Source organism: Coloeus monedula (genome assembly GCF_965178545.1).
Source record: "Coloeus monedula genome assembly, chromosome: W".
Taxonomy (NCBI): Eukaryota; Metazoa; Chordata; class Aves; order Passeriformes; family Corvidae; genus Coloeus; species Coloeus monedula.
Genome location: NC_138821.1, coordinates 6,238,059 through 6,258,806, shown reverse-complemented (window position 1 = coordinate 6,258,806; position 20,748 = coordinate 6,238,059). Strand labels below are relative to the sequence as shown.

The 20,748-nt window shown below is 46.6% G+C and overlaps 1 protein-coding gene across 5 annotated transcripts in view; it reads right to left on the bottom strand.

Moving 5' to 3' along the window:
• The window catches only part of LOC309584614 (ubiquilin-1-like), a 69,215-nt gene that overhangs the window by 20,191 nt on the left and 28,276 nt on the right, over positions 1-20,748 (bottom strand). For all 5 annotated transcript variants that reach the window (XM_082300736.1, XM_082300732.1, XM_082300733.1 and 2 more), the window contains exons 2-4: positions 6,211-6,362; positions 2,141-2,256; positions 772-1,034 (exon numbers count right to left, since the gene is read on the bottom strand). In XM_082300736.1, the coding sequence (XP_082156862.1) occupies positions 772-1,034; positions 2,141-2,256; positions 6,211-6,362 (531 nt within the window). The remainder of the gene's footprint in view (positions 1-771; positions 1,035-2,140; positions 2,257-6,210; positions 6,363-20,748) is intronic.

The following is a 20,748-nucleotide window of genomic DNA, read 5'->3' as shown; positions in this document are numbered from 1 at the left end:
TTCTTCTCTTCTGGACTGTTTCAACATCAGAACACATCGGGAGAATTTTCCAGCGAGGCCCTGGAGGTGGGCCAACATCAACCCAGCTCCGAGGAGGAGGAGAGAGACCACATCTACAAGAAGGACTCTGAAATTTTCCCAGGTTTCTCTCCACAGCGAGAGGTTTTATTATTTAGCATTATTATCCTTTTCTTGTGTGTTTGTTAAATAAATAGTTTTTATCTCTTTCCTCCGAGGAAAATTTCTTTTTTCCCGAACCTGGTTGTGACCTGCCTTCTATCAGAGGATATTTTCCTCCAAATTTGTCCAAACCGTCACAAACTTGAAAAATAAATATCTAAATTTTCCAAAGCCTCCACTTGTTTCTTGATGCCTTGTCACATAACCTTACATAACATAATTTAGAAGTAATCAAAAGTACTCACAGTTACATAAACTGGAAATAAGCAGTATTTTGGAGAATTATTAATTTATAGTAAACTCACTGTTGACTAGACAACAGGAGATTTCAAATGGCATTCAACTCTAAACTCAATATATGATTATACAGTCTTCAGCATTTTTCAAAACTATGCTTTTTAAAAATTATCTTATTTCAGACATCAGCAGCTAGAAATAAAGCATCCATTTCCTATAGTGACCTTTTGCAGATTGTCTAACAAGCCTAAATTCCTCAGTAATATTTCAGCACTCATATAAGCATGTCCAGTTCTTGCTCTTTTGTTCCCAGTTACAATATAATCAAAGGTCATGAAAGTTCTTTCTACATACCTGTCTCATTATATCTGGATTATTCAGCATGTGACTGATTTCTGGATTTCTCTGTACCAGTTGCTGCATTTGAGGGTTAGCCATAATTAACTGTCTCATCAGGTCAGGATTTGAAAGCATGCTCTGAACAAATGGATTTTCCATTATCCGAACCATCATTTCTGGGTTGGACATAAGTTGTCGTTGCATCTGACTTTGCAACTCTGAGAAGTTTGATGCATTTAAGCCCAGGCTACTCAGGCCTGTCAAACCTCCAAGGCCACCTTTAAGGTGAAAGGAAAAAAATTAAACTTTCAGCTTCTAAACTTATCCAGGTTCTTTTTAAGTACAAAGTACATAAACATAACTCATGCTTCAAAATAATGAAACTCGATGGAAATTCTATCTTTGCAAGGCTGTTAAGGAGTCATCCACTAAGAGTTTGCTTCTTTACATAACGAGACATATAGAAATCCAAACTGCATCCAAAATATAACTTGTTACAATTCTAACAGCTTTTCTTCTACTTTACTGTAGCTGAAGTACAAGGGATGTCTGAATTTTGAGGTCTCCAGCTAATTCCCAACACTTTCCAATACATTTGTAATAATCATTTATAGACAGACCATCACCATGAGGAATCTCTTAACATGATGCATACTCTATTCAAAACAAAAAGTAGAACTCTTTGCTGATGCAACAAGAACTAATAATGCTTTAAATTCTCCTTTGCAGAGTTCAGCAAACAAAAGTTTCACATTTTTAGAAGGTACTAGTCAATCTGGAGAACTGTTTACAACTAAAAAAAGCAATTGCCTAACAGTTTTCTGTTGTTTCATTGTTTTGTTTTTTAAAAAGAAAGCAAACAAAGAGCATGAATAACAAAATGCAGCAACTATGAAAAGAGATAATGTTTTCAAAACAATAGCCTTCTGTCTCTATTCCTAAAAGAGAAGATTGATAATGCAATCAGACTCAGAATCTGAGAAATACTGGTTTGTAGGGTAGGAGTAACTTTGTTACTTCTGTTCCAAGTCATGATGCTATGGTTCCAACTTCAATACTCTCTTCAGGCCAATTCAAATGCACTGTTAGGGAGAAGGAGGAGACTGGAAGGAGTTTAATTACCTATAGTGCCAGAATATGAGATTAGTGGCACCTTATTACTGAAGATGAAACAGCACAAGCCCCAAGTTCTGTACATAAAAATTAAGGAAACAACTTACCTCTGATAACTTACTGATCAAAAACTTATTCCAACCAACACCACAGATTTTTGCAATCAGTAATTTTATAATTTTTTTAAGTCCCATTTACATTAGAATAAAGCTCCAGAAATACTTAACTGAAACCAAGATAAGCCACCATGTTATCTAACAAATATTCTTACCCAAGGCAAAAGAATTGATATTTGTTGAAGTTGGTGCTGAGGTATTACTGCTCGATATTGATGTGGTAGTAATACTGCCAGTGGTGTGTGTTTGTTGACCTGGATGGTCTTGTGATCTATAAAAAGCAAGTTTAAAAAATTACGAGTTGAACAAGGTGCGGTAGGTTGACCCCAGCCAGTTAAATCCCCACCCAGTTACAACATTTTCCCCTCACCCCAGGCATGATGGGGGAGAGAATCAGAAGGGCAAAAGTGAGAAAAACTCATGGGTTGAGATAAAAACAGTTTAATAAGCAAAGAAAAAAACCACCCCCAACAAAACCAGAAAAGTGATGCAAAGACAATAACTTACCACCTCCCACCAGCAGACCACTGTCAAGCCAGTCTCCAAGCAACAGCTACTTCAGAAAAGTTTCCCCTTGGTTTTATTGCTTAGCATGACATTATATGGCATGCAATATCTATGGTCAGCTCAGTTCAACTGTCCCAGATGTGTCCCCTTCCCAACACTAGCCTACTTACTGGCCTTGATGCTGTACAAGCACTGTTCAGCAATAGTTAAAACATCAGTGTTATCAACACTTATAGGTCAAGAATCCAAAACACCTCACTATATAGGCTGCTATGATGAAAGTAAAACTCCATTTGAACCAGATCCAGTACATAAGGTCTGGCATTTAATATAATAATGACATTTAATACAAGAACAGTATCATACTTGAAAATCCTAATTTACATTTTTTATTATTTCTAACCCCCCCCCCCCCCCCCCCCCCCAAACTCTAGATGCCTTCCTGGCCAAACTCAGAAAGTATACAGAGGTGGAAGCAAGGATGGGCAACCTGGGAAGAATACAAAGATATTGTCTAAGTCTCTCTTTCTTTGATACAGTTGTGAAAGATAAAGCCCAAATGGAATTGAATTTGGCAAGGGATTTCAAAGATAACAAGAAGGGCTTCTATAAGTACATAGGTGACAAAAAGAAGACTAGGGAAAACATGCAACTGCTACTTAATGAGACAGGGGACCTGGTTACACAGAACACCAGGAACCAGAAAAGGCCGAGGTACTGTCTGCTGCCTTTGCCTCAGTCTTTATTAGCAAGACTGGCTTTCTAGAATACCAGACCCCTGAGACCAGGGCAAAAGGCTGGAGCAAGGAAGATGTACCCTTGGTTGAAGAGGATCAGATCAGGGAATACTTAAGCAAACTGGACATACATAAGTCCATGGGCCCTGATGGAATTCACCCATGAGTGCTGAGGGAGCTGGCAGATGTCATTGCAAGGCCACTCTTGATATTTGATTGATCATAGTGACTGGGAGAAGTGTCTGAAGACTGGACAAAAGCAAATATCACTCCTATCTTCAAGAAGGGCAAGGAGGAGGACCTAGAAAACTACTGGCCAGCCAGCCTCACCTTGATGCCCAGGAGGGTGATGGAGCAGTTAATCTTGGAAACCAATTCCAGACAGATGAAGGACAAGAAAACCATCAGGAATAGTTAGCATGGATTCACCAAAGGGAAGTCATGCTTGACCAACTTGATAAACTTCTATGATGAAATGACTGGCTTGGTAGATGAGGAGAGAACAGTGGATAATTTCTACGTGGACTTCATGAAGACTTTCAACAGTGTCTCCCATAGCATCCTCATAGAGAAGATGAAGAAATAGGGGCAGGATTAGGAGAATGGAAAACTGGCTGAGTGACCAGATCCAGAGGGTGGTGATCAGTGGATCAAAATCTAGTTGGAGGACAGTGACTAGCAGTGGACCCCAGGCATCATTACTGGGCTTGGTCCTGTTTAACATCATTAATGATCTGGATGATGGGGCAGAGTGAACCCTCAGGAAGCTTGTGGGCGACTCAGAATTGGGAGAAGTAGCTGATATACCAGAGGGTCATGCTGCCATCCAGAGGAAACTCAGTAGGCTGCAGAAATGGGCTGACAGGAACTTCATGATGTTCAACAAGGGGAAGTGGTGCAAAGTCCTGCACCTGGGAAGGAACAACTCCCAGGCACCAGTATAGGATGGGGACCACCCAGCTGTAAAGCAGCTTGGCAGAAAAGGCACTGGGTCTTGGTGGACACCAGGTTGAACATGAGCCAGCAATGTGCCTTTGCTGCAAAGAAGGCAAATGGTATCCTGGACTGCATTAGGAGAAATGTTGTCAGCAGGTCAAGGGAGGTGATCCTTCCCCTCTGCTCAGCACTGGTGAGGCCACACTTGGAGTCCTGTGACTAGTTCTTTAACGCAGCGTTTGGTGCTCGAGGCACGAGCTCTGGCATGCCCCAGGTCAGAGACAGTCCAGCTGCGTTACTTCTGCCCTTCACAGAAGCGACTTCGGGATCAGGAAAAGAGCTACTTGCTGGGCTAGCTGGCTGGCTTCTCGGCAGAGGAAACACGGCAGGAGCCGACGGGATCGGCTCACGTTAGCTCGGAGACAAAGGAAGAGAGAGGCTGTTCAGGTCTGGCTTCTAACAGGTTTAATGCGATGGGATGATGATGACGTCGGATTGATGGGATGGGATGGCTCCTTGGAGCCTTGTCCTCAGTTTTATAGGGAATTTGAAAACTCCGGTGAAAGGGGAAAACAACCAATGAGTTACAAGCCAGGGGGAGGATACAATGTAACAAGAACCACTGGGGTAAACCGAGAGGCGGGAGTTATAACAGAACCAATGAACGACCGAGTAACCGAGAATTTTCCCGAACCGGGGGAGGCGGCTTGTACCCGGGCTCTGCCCAGGGGGTGCAGCTTAGGCTTCTGAGCCGCCCCCTGAGTCTGACTCTTCGGGGAACTTGATCCAGGGGAGGGGCTGGGATTGATTGGCACGCTGCCCCAGCCCTGCAGTGGGCTGGGTCACCCCAACAGTTCTTGGCTACCCAGTACAAGCAAGACATGGACATACTGAAGGGAGTCCAATGAGGAGCCACAAAGATGATGAAAGGACTGGAACATCTCTCCTATGAGGAAAGGCTAAGAGAGCTGGGAATGTTCAGCCTGGAAAAGAGAAGGCTCAGGGGAGATCTCATCAATGTATATAAGTACCTGAAGGGAAGATGCAAAGATGGAGCCATGCTCTTTTCAGTGGTTCCCAGTGACAGGACTGGAAGCAATGGGTACAAACTAAAACACAGGAGGTTCTGTCTGAACAACAGGAAAGACTTTTTTCTACTGAGGGTGACCAAGCACTGGAACAGGTTGCCTAGGAAGCTCGTGGAGTCTCCCTCCTTGGACATGTTCAAAAGCCATCTGGACATGTTCCAGGGCAACTGGCTCTATGTGGCCCTGCTTGAGCAGAGGTGTTGGACCAGATGATCCCAAGAGTCCCTTTCAACCTCTATCATACTGTGATTCTCAGATATCTATAATCTCATCACTTCTTCAGAACAGTAATTTTTAAGACTAAGAAAATGGATGGGCATCACTCCGTTACCATCTTTTTTTACTATCCTTAAAGGAGAGAAGGCTACCAAAATCTATAATACAGGATCTATTCCATACCATACTGTTAGTAGGTCACCCCACTGAACATCAAATTAACTTAAAGTTTTATTTCATCACAAGACTAGTATCAGAAATTTAATATTCTTTAAGACTGTAAGAGCATGGTAACAATGTAGTTACATAAAGTTAACGCCATCATAAACTACCACAAGCACTAAAGGCTGCTTGCCCAATTCATATGCTCACCACACCTGCCTATTGCAGAAGCATAAGCATGGGTGCTACCACGCAGTGAAACAGATCAAGGACTATTTGGATTTTATTGACTGTTATTCTGCACCAACTGCAACTAAGACACCAATTCAAGTGATTTAATAGTAATGGCTCAGTTTAGAAGATAATATTAACTTTCAAAAAGTGTATGTATGATATCTGGGGACACAACCTTACACATTTTGGGGTTGCTTCTCATGTTTAATAGCAGGAGTATTTGTACTGCTTTTGAATACATTTTAGTCAAACCTAGGTTTGCCCAACAGAAAGCTATCACACTAGGAATTAAGAATATTTGTACTACTTTGAGGTAAAAATAAGATTGCTCATCAGTCAGGTTACCTGTTTTGCATTTTGATGACCAGGTGAACAGTAAGTCCATCATGAATCCCATGCTGAATCAAAGTATCTTGATCCTTTAAAATTTTTCCAGCAAATATCAAAACAAGTTGATCAGTGTGGGACTTGAAATGCTTAGAGATTTCTTCCTTGAACTAAACAGAAGTTAATATTATATAGTTATGTAATTGAATAGTGAACTATTTTTTTAATAATTTAAGGAATAACTATTTTGCTCACATTTATTATAATAATCTACTTGCTCAATATGTTTTGCTATATACAATCTAGAAATATGTTATTGAAACAATCCATTGCTGACATGCTGAGAATGCAACAAAATATTATGCTAATTCAGTCCACATTTGTGCAGGCACTGGAAGGAGCAGTATCCTTCCTTCTTGGACATATTACTGCTACCTTTCACATGTCAAACTAGCAATCCTTTCCACACAGTCAAAAATTATTTCTTGGGTGGCTCTGCTCTCTCATCCAACTCATGACAGCTACACAAAATGTGCTTCTGGCCCAGGGCACAGTGAACAGACACATAGTTCAGCTGATTGTTAAATCATACCTTCATCAAAACAACTGAACCTGGAAAAGCAATTGTATTTCTTCTTGCCTTCTTAACCAATAACAACCATGTTATACTTTGACTGACTTCTGACTGAGATTCATTATTTTTCATAAAAGTACTCTCACAGAAAAAGCAAAATATAAAAAGGAAAATATAAGAAAATCAAATAAACCTGTTCAACATGGCTAGTCAATAGACTAAATGTTTCTGAACGGATCTTAGGCAGTTGGAAAGCCCTCCAGAAGTAAACAACATTTAACATTCTTCAAGTAGTATGGTCACCTTGATTTTTAAAAGAATCCTATTCCAAACATCCTAGTGAACTCTCATAGAGGAACCCCAAACATTAATCTTGCAATGACAATAATTAAATGACAATAATTAAATGACAATAATTATGACAATAATTAAATAATTATATAAGAGGCAGGGCTAAAAATCCCCCGCAAAATGGAAACCCCCACTGTATTAATACTCTGAAGGCAAGTCCCTAATTGAAAATGTTTGTAGCATAGTAAGAGACAAAACAGAACCGAAAATAATGAGTCTGAGATACAACATAGGTAAGAAATCTCTATGCCTGGGTAGCAGGTAGCATTTGTTCAGTTAGCAGTCTGCTCACAGATTTGGTTCCAGTTCTTAGAGAAACATCTTTCAAGTCTACTTTATACTGGTGTCCTGATTCCGGCCAGGACAGAGTTAATTTTTTTCAGTAGTTGTGAGGGGGCAGAGGCTGGAGATGTGTGGGCATAGCTGGGTTGTTATTCTATAGGACCTCAAGTCATTGCAGGGGGTAAGGGACTCTGGCTTCAACGTGGCAGGAGGGGGAAAGCCAACTGCCCTTTGTTTATTGTTGCCCAGGTTCATGGTGAGCATTTTTGCATGTGAATCACCCTCTCTTTGGTACATTATTGTTATTAATATTGCTGCTGTTCCTGTTTCTTTTCTTACCTCATTACTGTTTCCAGTAAATTGTTCTTATCTCAACCCATCATCTCTGCCTTTCTTGCCTCCCATCAGAGGGGGGGAGGGAGCAGCTCATGGACTTTTTAGTGGGAGTACTAAATTAGGGAGTACCCTTCTTAAACCACAACAGCCTTAACTGGTGCTCAACATGAGGCAAGAAGGGTTGAGATAACAACAGATCTGCCCAGAGCAGGCTGGAAACAAATTTGATCTAAGCACTTGCTGTATTAGGTACGGAGCCACTGGTCACAATATTGTTTGGTCTGTTCATGTGGGTGTGGTACACTGTATACGCTGTATATATTTCCGTATGTGCTCCTCACAATTATATTTTTCAGAGCAAGGAGAGGGATCAGGATTGCTCTGTTGGTGTACCATGGGATATCAGTTTATGACATGATAACATCAAGGGAAATTAGGGTCATTTAGGATGTGTCTTTAGTGCTGCTCTCCTGCCATGGCCTTGGGTGCTACCTTTGGGAGTCCATTAATAATCATACTCAGCCTGTGGGGGAAAGAGAGGAGGATGGTTTTCCCCAGCTTTTCACCCCCTTTTCCTCCTTCAGGCCTGTTACAACAGCTTTTGAGAATTTTGAATTTCCTTTGGATGTTAAGGAAAGCCTCTTCTTGCTGCTAAGTCTGCCAGGTCTCCTCATTGCGGTCCACAACATGTTTAGAGTAAGGACAGAGATTTCTGGGGAGGTTATTCAGAGATCTGCCCCAAGGGTAGACAGTCATGAGTTGCATGGAATGTGGGAGTAAATGGGCCAGTTTTTGGAGGACTTTTCTGCTCCAATTGTTTGTGAGTTCACCCCTGAACAACTACAGGACCCTGATAAAGTGACAGAATATCTTGCAAGGACAATGCTGTGGCAACTCCAGAGAGGAACAACTTATTGCAGTGTGCTGGACCCTGGCTACTATTTATTGGACACTGCTCATCAATAAACAGCACCCTCAGGGGGAGGAGGAAGAAAGCAGAGCAACTGGCACCGTGTCCACTCAAACTGCAGCTGAACCACAGGAACAACCCATGCTGCTAGCAGTCGCCCCTATACAGAAGAAGAAATCCAAGATCAAATCAGTTTGCATAGTGAGGGATGAAGAGGAAGTAGGGCCCTCACAACAGGAGGAAGAGGCAGGGCAAGAGATAATCACCCGATCCCTGTGGATACAATATTGCTGCTAGCAAGAATTTTTCTTGCTTCTTTCCAGTCCTGTGAGATACTTTTCTGTCTCATGGAAGATATTAGCAGAGTTCTATAAACTATGAACACCTGCGACCTTGCAAAGCTTAGTTTATGGTATAGTAGAAAAATATTTTGACAATGGATGTTTTAGGATTTTAGCCAATCACCCCAAGGGGTGGCTGATCCTTTGACCAATTAGACTATGAAGAAAAAAGTCTATAAAAGAGTTTTAAAATAATTAAATAAATCAATCTTGCTGCACAATTCCTGCCTGTTGGATATCTCTTCTCCTCCCTACCACTGCGGGATACCTTAATAGATCCCTATCCTTGTGTGAGATGTGAGATATGCGAAAAGATTTCAGCCGCCAGTCGAGGGAGCCCCAGTGACCCAGCTGCTCCGATGTTGGGATTTCACAGCCCATGATATGGAACTAGATGACAGTGAAGCCAAACAACTGGGATCCCTGGCCCGGTATGTGGGCATTGATCAGGTGATTTGTAAGACAGAAACTCTCAGCCTCTGGAGGCGACTCCTGCCAAGAGTGAAGGGAAGGTATTCTCTCAAGGATGATGTAGTAGTGTGCCCAAGCAGAGGGAACGCCATAGAGAAAGGTATTGTCTTGGTTTGAAAGACAGGTGTCTGCTAAGGAAGGCAGAAGCCTCCCTTGGAATGGCAGATGCAACCCCCTTCCCTCCGAGTTATTATAATTTTGAAATCAAGGGGGCTTTTAGGCAAAGATGTGGGAAATAGGAATAACAGTCCTTTACTATTATATATATAACCAGTGAAACAAACAACAATAACTATGGCAGTAACAGCAAACAATCACAAACCCAGTCCCAGCCTTCTTGGCTGTCGGGCCCTTTCCCCTCGAGTGCAGTTCCGGTTGCAGCCAGCAGGGGCGCTGGCGGCTCCCAGTGAGCAGGGCAGGTGCGATGGTTTCCCCGCGGCTGCAGGGGGCGCTCCGGAGCGAGCTCGGGGAGCACACGGCAGTGGTGCCCTGGGATCCCGGGAAAGGGATGGAACAAAGGCTTCACAAACCCCTGGGCAGCTGGCCCCGGTGTCCAGCCGGACCCTTGGGAACGGCAGGCTGGAACGGAGGGCTGAAACGGCAGGCTGGAGCGGCAGGGACGAGCACAAATCCCGGGTGGCAGCCACGATGTATCCAAACGGGGTACCCCCCCGGAGGTCTAGGCAGGCAGGGCAAGCACGGCTACAACGTAGTGAAGGCTCGAAGCAGCGGCGGGGCAGGGCGGCCATGGCCCGGCTCCGAGCGGGGCAGGGAAGGCGGGCTTGGGATCCCGGTGTTTTCTCCAGCAGAAAGAAAAGCGGACGTAGGAAAAACAGCTTCCTCTCTCTCTGGATGCTGAGACCCAACTGACCCCACACCCAGGTGAAACAAAAGAGTAGCCAGGCGCACCCCATCCCCAGTGGGTAGCTCTTTGTTTTCTTAAGTACCCAGCGCTTTGTCTTCTTAGTAACAGTATGGGGGAAAATTCCTTTAACAGAAAAAAAAACTAGAACTCCTAAAAAACCCCAACATTATCCACCCCAAATTTTTTCCCATACTAACATGTTACATGAAACTTAACCCTTTTAACCATATAAATACATGCATCACCCAAATTATATACATATATATATGCTGATACTGATACAAGTACACAGCCATGGGTAGTACACCCTAAAACAAGGTCCCCTTGAGGTATGCATCGGGTCTCTCCATCCCTTTGCATCACCCACCAGGTGCAACCTGGTCCCTGAGCAAAAACAACCCCACGGATGGGTTTGTCTTTGCGCAAGGCAGGATTAACCCAAACAGTTTTTCCAAGCATACCTCTCATGTGCACCACTGGAACCTTATCCCTGTCTGTTGTTTGTAGGGGTTCAGATTGGGCAGGGTCTGCTCAGTTGCTGGAGCCTCGAGTGTTAACTAACCAGGTGGCTCTTGCTAAATGCACCTTCCAGTTTTTGAAAGTCCCCCCACCCAGTGCCTTCAAGGTGGTTTTAAGCAGTCCATTACACCGCTCAACCTTCCCAGCTGCTGCTGCATGGTAAGGGATGTGGTACACCAATTCAATGCCATGTTCTCTAGCCCAGGTGTTTATAAGGCTGTTCTTGAAATGAGTCCCATTGTCAGACTCGATTCTCTCAGGGGTACCATGCCTCCAAAGGACTTGCTTTTCAAGGCCCAGGATGGTGTTCCGGGCAGTAGCATGAGGCACAGGGTAAGTCTCCAGCCATCCTGTGGTGGCTTCGACCATCGTGAGCACATAGCGCTTGCCTTGGCGGGTTTGAGGCAGCGTGATGTAATCAATCTGCCAGGCCTCCCCATACTTGTATTTGGACCATCGCCCACTGTAGGTACAAAAATGCTGTTAGTGAGGATCTTGTTATTTTTCTAAGTCCGTGAGAGACTTTTCTCTCTCACAGAAGAGGTAGCAGGGAATGTAAACAACCAAGCCACCTGCAACCTTGGAAAGTCTTGTTTATGGTATAGTAGAAAATATTTTGATAATGGATGTTTTAGGATTTTGGCCAATCACCCCCAAGGGGTGGCTGGTCTTTGTCCAATTAGACTATGAAGAAAAAAGTCTATAAAAGAGTTTGTAAAATAATTAAATAAATCAATCTTGCTGCACAATTCCTGCCTGCTGGATCTTCTCCTCCTCCTCCTCCCTATGGCTGCGGGACACGGTGATATACCGTAGGAACCAGGCCAGCGGTAATAGCCCACCATACCACAGGGGCTTCACCCGCCTGGCCTGCTTGATCGCAGTGCATGTCTCACAATCATGGATCACCTAGGAGATACTGTCCATGGTTAGATCCACCCCTCGATCTTTTGCCCACTTATAGGTGGACTCTCTGCCCTGATGGCCTGAGGCATCATGGGCCCATTGAGCTAGGAACAACTCTCCTTTATGTTGCCAATCCAAGTCTATCTGGGACACCCCTCTTTTCGCAGCCTGATCTACCTGTTTGTTGTTACGATGTTCTTTGTTAGCCTGGCTCTTGGGGACGTGAGCATCTACATGACGGACCTTCAGGGATAGCTTCTCTACCTGAGTGGCAATGCCTTTCCACTCCTCAGCAGCCCAGATTGGTTTTCCTCTGCGCTGCCAGTTTACCTTTTTCCACCTTTCCAGCCAACCCCACACAGCATTGGCTACCATCCATGAATCAGTGTAGAGGTAGAGTTTTGGCCACTTCTCTCTTTCAGCTATGTCCAGAGCTAACTGAACAGCTTTGAGTTCAGCAAATTGTCTCGATCCACCTTCTCCTTCAGTAGCCTGTGCAACTTGTCGTGTGGGGCTCCATACAGCGGCTTTCCATTTCTGCCTAGCACCTACAGTTCGGCAGGAACCATCAGTGAAGAGGGCATATTGTCTTTCACTCTCTGGTAGCTTGTTTATGGTGGGGCTTCTTTGGTACGCGTCACTTGCTCCTCTTCTTCTTCAGAAGATAACCCAAAAGTCTCACCTTCTGGCCAGTTCGTAATTATTTCCAAGATCCCAGGGCAACTTCGGTTTCCAATACGGGCGCGCTGCGTGATGAGGGTGATCCATTTGCTCCAAGTAGCGTCAGCGGCGAGATGTGTGAAAGGAACCTCTGCTTTGAACATCCACCCCAGCACCGGTAGTCGGGGTGCCAGGAAGAGTTGTGCCTCTGTGCCGATTACTTCTGAGGCAGCTTGGACTCCTTCATAAGCTGCCAAGATTTCTTTCTCTGTGGGAGTGTAGTTGGCTTCAGACCCTCTGTAGCTTCGGCTCCAGAATCCCAGTCGTCGGCCCCGAGTCTCACCAGGCACCTTCTGCCAGAGGCTCCAGGACAGACCATTGTTCCCAGCTGCAGAGTAGAGCACGTTCTTCACCTCTGGTCCTGTCCTGACTGGACCAAGGGCTACGGCGTGAGCAATTTCCTGCTTGATCTGGGCAAAGGCTTGCTGCTGTTCAGGGCCCCAGTGGAAATCGTTCCTCTTGCAGGTAACCAGGTAGAGAGGACTCACGATCTGGCTGTACTCAGGAATGTGCATTCTCCAGAAACCTATGGCACCTAGGAAAGCTTGTGTTTCCTTCTTGTTGGTCGGCGGAGACATTGCTGTGATCTTATTGATGACCTCGGTGGGAATCTGACATCGTCCATCTTGCCACTTTACTCGCAGGAACTGGATCTCTCAGGCAGGTCCCTTGACCTCGCTCTTCTTGATGGTGAAAGCAGCTTCCAGGAGAATCCGGATAACTTTCTCTCCTTTCTCAAACACTTCTGTTGCGGTGTTCCCCCACACAATGATGTCATCAATGTACTGCAGATGTTCTGGGGCCTCACCCTTTTCCAGTGCAGCCTGGATCAGTCCATGGCAGATGGTGAGACTGTGCTTCCACCCCTGGGGCAGTTGATGCCAGGTAGACTGCACGCCCCTCCAGGTGAAAGCAAACTGAGGCCTGCACTCTGCTGCCAGAGGAATGGAGAAAAATGCATTAGCAATGTCAATAGTGGCGTACCACTTCGCTGCTTTGGACTTCAGCTCGTACTGGAGCTCCAACATGTCTGGCACAGCAGCGTTCAGCGGTGGAGTCACTTCATTCAAGGCATGATAGTCCACAGTCAATCTCCATTCCCCATCAGATTGCGCACAGGCCAGATGGGGCTGTTGAAGGGTGAGTGGGTCTTGCTGACCACCCTTGGCTCTCCAGCTAACGGATCATCTTGTGGATGGGGATCACAGCATCTCGATTTGTCCGATACTGCCGGCAGTGCACTGTTGAGGTGGCAATTGGCACTCGTTGCTCTTCCACTTTCAGGAGCCCAACTGCAGAAGGATTCTCTGATAGTCCAGGCAGGGTGTTCAATTGCCTAATGCCCTCTGCCTCCACAGCAGCAATCCCAAATGCCCACCTGAGTCCTTTTGGGTCTTTGTAATAGCCATTCCAGAGGAAGTCTATGCCCAGAATACACGGGGCCTCTGGGCCGGTCACAATCGAATGCTTTTGCCACTCCTTCCCAGTCAGGCTCACCTCAGCTTCCAAAAGGGTCAACTGCTGTGATCCCCCGGTCACCCCAGCAATGGATACAGGTTTTGCCCCCACATGTCCTGATGGCATTAAAGTACACTGTGCCCCAGTATCAACCAATGCATCATATTTTTGTGGCTCTGATGTGCCAGGCCATCAAATCCACACTGTCCAGAAAACCCGGTTCTCCCGTACCTCTTCCTGGCTAGAGGCAGGGCCCCTCTTAGCCCTGGTTATCATTCTTTCCCTGGGGTACATGCTCGAGGTACCTTCAAGGGGATCCGACATATCATCCTCCCTTTTGTAATACCTGGCAGCTCGGTCACAGGAGGCTGAGGATACTTTCACCTTAGCAGAACCCCCTCGGTTAGTGCCTCCCTCCTTGAGTTCACACACCCGCGCTGCCAGGACAGAGGTGGGTTTCCCATCCCACCTTCTCATGTCTTCCCCATGCTCACACAGGAAAAACCACAGCTCAGCTCGTGGGGTATACCCTCTCTCTCTAGCTGGGGGACGACAGGCTCTGACTTGAGGGCCTGTGACTTTCACCGGTGCCACACTGACTTTCCTCATCTCCTCCCTCATCTCCTTCATCTCCTCTTTGAGGTCTTGGACCACAGCAGAGACATGAGCTTTCAGCGGACCATTAACCATACTGTCATAATTCCTGAGCTTGTTGGCAACAGAGCCCACTGTTTCTCGGGTATTGTCAGCATCAATCGTTGCAATGAAGGTGGTGTATTGTGGTGGCCCTAGCTTTGCCAGGTTCCACAACATCTGTCCTGTGCACTTGACCTTATCAGGGTTATTATCATGCTGTCCATCCCTCCCAAAGAGTACCTCTAATACTGCCACCTCTCTTAGCTGCTGGACCCCTTCCTCGAGTGTCTTCCACTGCATTCTATGATGGTACTCCTGCATTCTTTCTTTGTGAATGAACCTTTCTCTCACACTCATTAAGAGCCGCTCCCAGAGAGAAAGGGGCCCTGGCTCCCTCACAAATATCTGGTCCACACCTGAGTCCTGGGTCAACGATCCCAGATACCTTGCCTCGCCACTATCCAGTTGCACACCTGTGCCCATAAGGTCCCAAACCCAAAGCAGCCCGGTTGTATAAGGCTCACGCCCCCTTCGCACAATGTCTTTTCGCATAGCACGAAGACTGTCGTACGACAGGGACTCAGTGATGATTTCTGGCTCTGGCTCTCCTGCTGGTTGTGAGGGCCCTGGTTCCCCATCATCATTAACTGGTCGTACTGATTTGGTCTTATACTTCCTCCTTTGCACAGGGGCAACTGCTGCTGGCTGTGATTGTCCTTGTGGTTCAGGTGAAACCTGGACAGTTGTAACATCCGTGGGTTCCACTGCTGCACCATCGGACTCACCCTCTTTGGGGCAGGAAGAGGGTTTTTCACTAGCTGAAGAGGTGTATTCCCTTAGCAATTGGCATATCCCCTGGCGCACCTGGCCCATCTCCTGGCATATGTCCTGGTGCATCTCCTGGAACCCCTTCACCAGTACCCCCACCCAGTTCGGGTAGTCCATTTCTGAGGTGGGCTGTTGGGCGGTATCAGGCTGTGGGGCAGGAACTCTACTCTCTGGGGCCATGTCAGGTTCTGGGGCAGGATCAGGCTCTGGGGTAGGATCTCTATTCTCTGGGGCCAGTGTCTGGGTAGTTATCCAAGCCAATCTCAACTTATACCTGAGTGCTAAATAGAGTAGGCCTACCAGCACCAGTTGGTTAGTACTCAGAGGGAATCTAAACCCTTCGAAAATTGGTGCGGTGGGCCCAAAGAACTGGTTGAGGGGTTGGGAGAAAACTTCCCCTGGTGTCATTTCCTCACAGAAGTTACCATTTTTAACATAACCCCAAAAACATGCACTTAGTGTGTGATAGCCCTTTATCCACGTGCCCACATTCTGGAGGAAGTTAAAAACCCATGAATTCCTCACCTTCTCGACCCATAGCGCAAACTGGATAACAGCAACGGTAGCCTTAGTCAGAGGACCCATGTTTAGGTAAGGAGCTGCAAAGGGGAAGAATATAGCCACGGCCACCTGCCACCCGAACCAGGGTAAAATAGACCACATAGTGCTGCCTAACAAGGTTCCTATATCCAGCACACAAAATTAAGTTATCCAGGAACTGTTATTCCTTTTTCACCTCTCTCTCTTAATGCCCTCAGCCCCACGGTTGGGCGCCAAGATCTGTCTTGGTTTGAAAGACAGGTGTCTGCTAAGGAAGGCAGAAGCCTCCCTTGGAATGGCAGATGCAACCCCCCTTGCCTCCGAGTTATTATAATTTTGAAATCAAGGGAGCTTTTAGGCAAAGATGTGGGAAATAGGAATAACAGTCCTTTACTATTATATATATAACCAGTCAAACAAACAACAATAACTATGGCAGTAACAGCAAACAATCACAAACCCAGTCCCAGCCTTCTTGGCTGTCGGGCCCTTTCCCCTTGGGTGCAGTTCCGGTCGCAGCCAGCAGGGGCGCTGGCGGCTCCCAGTGAGCAGGGCAGGTGCGATGGTTTCCCCGCGGCTGCAGGGGGCGCTCCGGAGCGAGCTCGGGGAGCACACGGCAGTGGTGCCCTGGGATCCCGGGAAAGGGATGGAACAAAGGCTTCACAAACCCCTGGGCAGCTGGCCCCGGTGTCCAGCCGGACCCTCGGGAACAGCAGGATGGAACGGCAGGCTGGAGCGGCAAGGACGAGCAGAAATCCCGGGTGGCAGACGCGATGAATCCAAATGGGGTACCCCCCCGGAGGTCTAGGCAGGCAGGGCAAGCACGGCTACAACGTAGTGAAGGCTCGAAGCAGCGGCGGGGCAGGGCGGCCATGGCCCAGCTCCGAGCGGGGCAGGGAAGGCGGGCTTGGGATCCCGGTGTTTTCTCCAGCAGAAAGAAAAACGGACAGCGGGGCAGGGAAGGCGGGCTTGGGATCCCGGTGTTTTCTCCAGTAGAAAGAAAAGCGGACGTAGGAAAAACAGCTTCCTCTCTCTCTGGATGCTGAGACCCAACTGACCCCACACCCAGGTGAAACAAAAGAGTAGCCAGGCGCACCCCACTCTCAGTGGGTAGCTCTTTGTTTTCTTAAGTACCCAGCGATTTGTCGTCTTAGTAACAGTATGGGGGAAAATTCCTTTAACAGAAAAAAAAACTAGAACTCCTAAAAAACCCCAACAGGTATCCAGTGCCTGAGAGAATTAGCTGTGCTGGAGGTACTATATAGAGATTCAAATAACGAGCAGTCCCTGTAGATCCAGATGAGGTCCAGTGCATACAATCCATGTAGCAGAAGTTTGTACGGAGTGTGCCATTGTCCTACACCAACTCATTGGCATTGGTGTCAATGAAAGAAAGAGAACAAACAGTGCTTCAGGTGACTCCCCAACTCTGGCAATATGAAGATCATCTTTTTTCCTCCCTACCAAACTGCGCCTCACCTGTGGAACGACTGTCCAAGCCTGTGGACAGATTAGAAAGACTCAAGCAAACTAGAGAGGAAATGTTTCATGCCCTGCCAGTACAGACCAGAGTCTCTGCTATTGGGAGCAAGTGCCCCACTGCTTGAGAGAGAGGGTCCACACCACAAACCTGTGCTTTTACCTCCATGGCCACAGAGAGGACATGAGGAAGTGGGATGAAAAACCCACCTCTGCCCTAGGAGCAAGGGTATGTGAGTTGAGAGGAAGAACAAGCACCACAGGAAATTCTTCAAGGATAAATAGCGCTCCAGTTTCCCATGGGAAAGTCCTCAGAGAGTAAAGGAGGGCTGATGTTACTTCTGATCCTCTTGAAGGGACCTCCAGGTCATATTGACAAGAAGTGAGCAACAAGTGCTATGACCAGAACTAGAGGGGCCCTGCCTCCAGCCAGGTGGAGGAAAGTGACAGTAGGATCTATTAGACTGTGTGGATCCGATGGCCTGGCACATCAGACCCACAAGAATCTAAGGCTTTAGTTGACACCAGTGCACAATATACCCTGATGCCATCAAGCTATAGTGGGGCAGAATCGATCTCTATTTCTGGGGTGACAGGGATCCCAACAGCTGACCACTGGAAGCTGAAGTAAGCCTGACTGGGAACAAATGACAAAAACACCCCATTGTGACTGGCCCAGAGGCCCTGGGCGTCTTTGTCATAGATTACCTCAGGAGAAGGTATTTCAAGGATCCAAAAGGGCATTGGTGGGCTTTTGGGACAGCTGCTGTGGAGACAGGGAATTAGACAGCTGAATACCTTAGCTGGTCTCTCAGAGGACCCTTCTGCTGTGGGACTGCTGAGGGTCAAAGAACAACAGGTACTGATCGCTACCATAACTGTGCACTGTCAACAATACTGCACCAACCGGGACTCTGTGACCCCCATCCATGAGATGATTCGTGAACTGGAGAGCCAGGGAATGGTCAGCAAGACTCACTCACCCTTTAATAGCCCCATATGTCCAGTGCATAAATCCAAGGGAGAATGGAGACTGAAAGTGGATTATTGTGGCCTGAACGAAGTCACACCATCACTGAGTGCTGCTGTGCCAGGCATGCTGGAACTTCAGTACAAACTGGAGTCCAAAGCAGCAAAGTGGTGCCACCATCATCATTGCTAGTGCATTTTTTCTTCATTCCTTTAGCAGCAGAGTGCAGGCCACAGTTGGCTTTCACCTGGAGGGGTGTCCAGTACACCTGGAGCCAACTGCCCTAGGGGTGGAAACACAGCCCTGCTATTTGCCATGGACTGATCCAGACTGCACTAGAAAAGGGTGAGGCTCCAGAACACTTACAGTACAATGATGACATCATCATGTGGGGAAACACAGCAGAGGAAGTTTTTGAGAAAGGGGAGAATATAATCTGGATCCCCCTGAAGGCCAGTTTTGCCAGAAAACAATGTAAGGTTAAGGGACCTGCCCAGGAAATTCAGGTTTTAGGAGTAAAATGGCAAGATGAATGTCATCAGATCCCAATGGACATGGCCAACAAAATAGCAGCTATGACCCCACCAACCAGCAAGAAGGAAACACGGGCTTTCCTAGGCACTGTGGGTTTTTGGAGGATGCATATCCCAGACTACAGTCAGATTGTAAAACCTCTCTATCGTGTGACATGGAAGAACGATTTCAAGTGGTGATGCCATGAAGATTTTTGCCTTTTCTTTTATACCCCTGTTATACCTTTTACAACTTCTGTATTCCTAGTGCTTTTTGCCTACATTCTTGGACTTGTTTGTCAAGCTAAGAGACTAATCATTTTAGAAGCTTCGTAATTAGGGATTAGTGTGCCCCAGACCCCAAGGTCCTCTCCAGAACATATTCTGTAAACCAAGATAGAACCATCCAGGGGAAGGTTCCTTGGGGAGGAGGGGGGCTCACTTGAGCCTCTCATTGGGGAATCTTTGATAGATATGCTAATTAGTAAAACCTATAATGTTATACCCAATGTTGGGGGGGAGGGGGAAGAAGAGAGACACAGAGACACAGAGAAAGACTCGGTGGGGTGCATCTCGATGCATATGACCTGGACGTGTACACCTAAAGATCCTTAAAAATAAATACCAAGGTAAAATCCCTTTTCCCCTTCTAACCGTGTATGCCTCTTGATTTTAAGACCAGGAAAAGGCATCAGTTGCTGGCGACCACGAAGGGACCCTAAAGACCTTGAAACTCGCAGTCTTGGGTTGGAACACATCTTGCTTTGCCCCTCTCTTTGCCGGCAAATTACAGAGGGGCCGGAGCAACAATCTAAGACTGTGACCAGGACTTTAGGACCCATCACGGAAAGGCAGAAGCACGGAAAGAGGTGAGTGAAAAAGGGATCAGTACTACTGAGACTGTGCTAGCACTAGGGAAGGAGATCTCCGAGGGGGTTGGAAAGGTTGGGGGCACAGAAGCCCACAAAAGGGGAAAGCTTAAACTTTTCCCCTGCAAACTGTGGAAAGGAGGGGACGCCCTCCGTGGAGTCCACAGGAGCCCAGAGACTGCACCCTACACAGCCGCAGGAGTGGCTCAGAGGTTGGTTGGTTGGTTGGTTCAGACGTCGGGAGTTGTGGGTTCGAATCCTGTTGAGACCAGATTTTCGCGCGCACGCGCACATTTACTGCTTGCTAAAACTAGTTGTTTTTTAGTATTTTAAAGTGCTGGTTTGAAGTGTTTGTGTAGTAACCTAGATAAACTGCCTGGGAAATCGGAATTCCAAGGCCAGATTGCAGGCTGAATTCTGGAGTTAAGAGCTTACCTCTGGCAGAGTTTTCCTGTCTGAGCAAACATGGGTGGTGTGAATGAAAAAATCCCTCCTAACAGCCCGTTGGAGCTGATAATAAAACACTGGAAATGGCTGATAGGGCGAAAAACTACTTTGAACACCCGAGAATTGATCAGACTGTCCACACGGGTTTGGCCGACTTTAAAATTAAGTCAAGGAAATTGGCCTCGCTATGGGAGTTTGGAAAATAACATCATTAATGACCTGATGGTAGAATTGAGATCATTACGTAGGTTTGATGAACTAAGATATGCAGAGCTTTTTACTATGCATTTGAATAGGGAAGAAGCATATGTGGTAAACAAAAGTAATATGGAAATGACTTTGAGGAAGAGAAAGGGAAAGAAAAAGCCGCAGCAAGCTGACTCGTATGTTAATACGGACAGAGAAATTGATATGACAGATACAGATATGATAGCACCAGCTTTGCGCAAGGGGGGGGGGGGGGGGGGTCCCCCCGTTCAACCGCCGGGGCAGCCCGCACAGGTGGGGGCGGAGGATGGGGGAGCAGTGGCTCCACCACCGCC